Consider the following 4,603-nt stretch of genomic DNA (forward strand, 5'->3'; position numbering starts at 1 on the left):
GAAACCACTTAACGGAGGCTTCACGCCAGAGCTCAGATGCCGCCATTGTCAGTTAAGAGCACTCGACGTTAACGGTTACCATCCAGTATTTTGGTTTTCTGCTCCTTTAAGAGTTTCTCTTGGGTCACAATGCCTTATACTTTATTTGAGTTTTGTTTTGTTGTATGCTGTTATTGCATATGGGTGTGTGTGTGCACACGTGCGTGCAAGAGAGAGAGAGAGAGAGAGAGAGAGAGAGAGAGAGTCATGTATGCCTATTTTGATAAAATACTCAATATGCTGTATTGTTAATAATTACAGTTTTAATACATTTAGTTACAATAAGAAAATGCTCTCTAGCAGAACTAAAACTCAAACTCAAATTATGATTTTACTGGTCGGTACAAAACCCCCTGTCTCTGATTCAAATACAGATTCTCATTAATGGGTGATTTAAGTGATTTAATAAGTGATTTAATCAGGACAAAATCATCACAGTCATTAAGAGAAACCTCCCAGCCAGCACTTCAGAGATCTCACCAGAAAACATGTAGAGAAGAATCAGAGGATGATCATTAGAGTAATCTCAGCTACAATCACAGCACTCCTTCACTACAACCTCCATCCATAATTAACTACAACATGTTTGTCATCTGGGGTAGCATGGTGGAGCAGTGTATAGCACCGTTGTCTCACAGCAAGAAGGTCTGGGGTTCGTTGCCCAGTGAACGCTGGGATAGGCTCCAGCTCCCCCCATGACCCCTATTAGGATTAGTGGCTTAGAGAACGAATGAAAGTTTGGCCTCCGATAATACAAAATGAACATCTGACATTCATTACTGGACAGTTCTATTTTTATTCACTGGAATAGGGGGACAACTTTTACTTGTGAAACCAAATTGACCCAGAACCCAGGATAGAGGGGCTGAGTGAATGTGGTGTGGACTCTGTGGAGGAGGGTCATTGTGTCAGAGACGCTGTAGAAGGACAGAGTTCCTGCCCTGTGGTCCACATACACTCCTATTCTGGAGGAACTGGGAACTGTGGGGAGTTGAGTCACTTCATCATTGTGTCTGAATGAGTGACGGGAGGGAGACAGGAACAATCCCCAGGACTGACCGTTACATCCAAACACACACTCATTACCCCCTCCCTTTCTGCTGATGTCTCTATATGACACAGCAATGGAAACACCGTAGTCTCCACTCCAGTCAGTCTCCCAGTAACAGCGTTCAGACACACTCTCTCTACACAACACCTGATACCATTTATCAAATCTCTCTGGATGATCAGGATAGGACTTCACTGTCTCGATGTATGTCACCACTCTGTTCCCTTCAGACAGAAGGAGATGTTTGTTTACTGTGTTGGGATCCAGTGTTAGATTACAGGAATCTGGTGGAGTTGAAGAATAAAAATAAAGACTAAATTTAACTAAATCAGTAACCGTTAAGAAATGAACAGATGATCAAGTCAAACTAAGAGACAGTAAGGCACAAACAGAAAATAATACATATCAGCTAAAAACAAAATGTTTTTCTGTCATTGAATGATTGCCTCTCTCATATTCATAATCTTTTTTTAAGGATTAGGATGTTACCGTATCGCTCTCTCTCTCTCTCTCTCTCTCTCTCTCTTACTCTCTCTGCCTGTCAATGTGAATGTGTGTGTGTGAAACTTACATTGTAAGAACTCTTCTCTGGTCCTGGGTTCAACGTGTGTAAATATATTGACATTTGTCACTGTAAAAACAAAGAGGCTGGTCATTAACCTGTTGCAGCTGAACTGACCTGAGATTAAATGTTCTTTACAATGTTTCAGTAACAACATCTGAATCCCAAACCTTGTGTGGAAAGTCTTCCAAACTCCTTACAGAAATCCTCCACTTGCTCTTTCAGCTGAGAGACAGATTTTCCTACATCCTCAAAAGAGAGGTGTGGACTGACAGTGATGCTGGGAAAGTCTGTCAATCCAGGAGGGGCACAGAGAGATGGGAAAATCTACACACACACACACACGCACGCGCACACACACACACACACACACACACACACACACACACACACACAATGAGAGAGAGAAAGAGAGTTAAAGTCCTATGTAGTTCCTATTTTGGCTCTGTTTACAACTTAAAGAGAGTGAAACCTAGAGGATAAATGTTGAAACTGTATTTTAAGCTGAGGCCAGCAGCCCACAGCTGTCCGTCAAGAATGATGGCATTTGGGAGACGATTCTTAACCGTGTTTGGAATGCGTCTTAACATCTCTGACTAGTTCACACTCACAAACACTGCACCTGAACCAAATGAAAATGGTTGTGTTTCAGGAGATTGCCACAGTGGTCCAGCAAACACAACACAGATCCTATTTATTCTGTGAGTGTTTATGCTGTAAACACTAGTCTGGTGGACAAAACAGCTAATTAACTTTTAGTTAGTTTTACATAAGAGGATGGAGAGAATTGTAGCAGAATTCATTCTGTTATTACTGTATTCCAATCATTTACTGAGGCATATGTGACTGGTTCTGTTAAAGGTGTCATTGGTAACTTACAAATAAGTATATAAAGTAAATAACTGTAAAAGCTTCGGTTCGCAAATGACAGAGCCAGCACATTGTGATTTAAAACTAATGAATGATGTCTGTTAAAATCCAACCCTGTATGAATGTTCATCCATAGTTCAGACCCTGTATGAATGTTCACCCATAGTTCAGACCCTGTCTGAATGTTCACCCATAGCTCAGACCCTGTCTGAATGTTCATCGATAGCTCAGACCCTGTCTGAATGTTCATCCATAGTTCAGACCCATGTTATTCTGCGCTACACCACTGTTACCTGGAGGAAATGGACGTGATCCTCTGTCTGTGAAAGCTGCTCCAGTTCAGTGTCTCTCCTCCTCAGATCAGCAATCTCCTGCTCCAGTCGCTCCAGGACTCCTTCAGCCTGACTCAATTCACTCTTCTCCTGATCTCTGATCAGCTCTGTCACCTCACGGCACCTTCTCTCAATGGAGCGGATCAGCTCAATAAAGATCCTCTCACTGTCCTCCACTGCTGCCTGTGCAGAGCGCTATTAGGAGAAACACACACACACACACACACACACAGGAGGGGGGTCCATTACAATCACACACTTCACTCAGCCAGTCTGTTCCCTACACTGTGACTCAGTGGGATTGGACAGTAGCCCAACACTGGACTCCTCCCTGACTGACTGGAGGAGAACCCTGACTGAGCCCTCAAATGACTCCTCCAGCAGCCAGCTCTTGTCTTCTCCTCTATTCAACACTCACCCTCAGAGACTCCACAGCCTGTCTCAGCTCCTGCACCTCCTTCTCTCTCTCCTGGATTCTCTGCTGGGTTTTTCTTTGATTTGTGAGTAACTGCTTCTGTGTATTCAAAAAGCAGAGAAAAAGAGAAGAGAAGAGAAGAGAAGAGAAGAGAAGAGAAGAGAAGAGAAGAGAAGAGAAGAGAAGAGAAGAGAAGTTGTGTAGATTTGTGAGACAAGGTGACCCAGAAGAAAACTGTAACATGAAAGGCACTGTGGTTATGTTCACACTTCAGTCAATTCTGAATTTGTCTAGAATCAGATTTTTTAGTTTGGCTGTTCAAGTTCACTTTCAAAAGTGAAACTAAACTGATTTCAGTGTGAATGGACCACCGTCCTCAAATCGCCCACAGACTCAAACGAACAGCAACAAAACACCTCGTGTCTGTGTCAAGATTATTTTATAGCCGCGTTAGTTATGGAAACCTACATAGTGGTTCTTGTTCTTATCTGTGATGAGTAGAGGTTGGAAGCAATGAGGTCAGGAAAGAAAAAAAGAGATAAAATCACAGTTTTAATGCTTTGTTTTTTAAAATCTACATCCTCACTGTCCTTTTCACTGACATAGTGTCACTGCTGCAGTCCTCCTTCAAACCCACAGAGTTATGACGTCATCAGCCTGTCACGAGAAGCGACTAATAGCAACTAGGCCACGTTTACCTACAGTGCGCGTGGTGCCTCTTAGCCCTGATTAGCATCTCATTACAACTGCATTACAATTCAGTTCTTGTTTACATCTGATTTGAATTACAGATCTGGTTTGTTTGTGATTTATATCTGATTACAGATCTGGTTTGAGCCATAGAGCAGATCAAATGTCATGTACTTCACACATGACAGACTGTTCTAAGATCTGTTTATGGAGACAGCACAGTGCCAAACAGGTAAAGCTACTTCTGTAGACAGACAGCCTCAGATCCCCAGACTCCTCCTCAGTGTGATATGGAAAGAGACCTTTGCCATTTGATGCTTATATATTTTCACAGTTGTCGTTGGCTAATCAAAGTTCAAACTCACTCTAACTCATTCAACCAGAGAATGACAGGAACAACAAAGAGATCACTGGCGTTCCTTTATTCTTTATCACAACATATTTAACTTATTTTTACTGTCACACGTTTACACACATTACCCCTGAGCTGTAAGAGAAGTCCCTGTACATACCTGTCTCTCAGTCCTCTCTGCTGCCACTGATACTGTTTTATGGTCTCTGTGTTCATCCACCAGACACACATAACACAGGAACTGATGGTCGGTATGGCAACAAAACTCTATCAGTGCGTTGTGACGAGGACA

At 42.4% G+C, this 4,603-nt stretch overlaps 1 protein-coding gene across 1 annotated transcript in view; it reads right to left on the reverse strand.

Annotated features, from left to right (window-relative positions):
* Positions 1-838: 838 nt before the first annotated feature.
* Positions 839-4,603, reverse strand: part of LOC115815515 (tripartite motif-containing protein 16-like protein) — a 4,053-nt gene continuing 288 nt past the window's right edge. The window contains exons 1-6 of the mRNA XM_030778470.1: positions 4,472-4,603; positions 3,273-3,368; positions 2,816-3,049; positions 1,823-1,979; positions 1,662-1,721; positions 839-1,374 (exon numbers count right to left, since the gene is read on the reverse strand). The exon at positions 4,472-4,603 is cut by the window's right edge and continues 288 nt beyond it. Coding sequence (XP_030634330.1) covers positions 839-1,374; positions 1,662-1,721; positions 1,823-1,979; positions 2,816-3,049; positions 3,273-3,368; positions 4,472-4,603 — 1,215 coding nt within the window. The remainder of the gene's footprint in view (positions 1,375-1,661; positions 1,722-1,822; positions 1,980-2,815; positions 3,050-3,272; positions 3,369-4,471) is intronic.

Source organism: Chanos chanos, chromosome 6 (genome assembly GCF_902362185.1).
Source record: "Chanos chanos chromosome 6, fChaCha1.1, whole genome shotgun sequence".
NCBI lineage: Eukaryota > Metazoa > Chordata > Actinopteri > Gonorynchiformes > Chanidae > Chanos > Chanos chanos.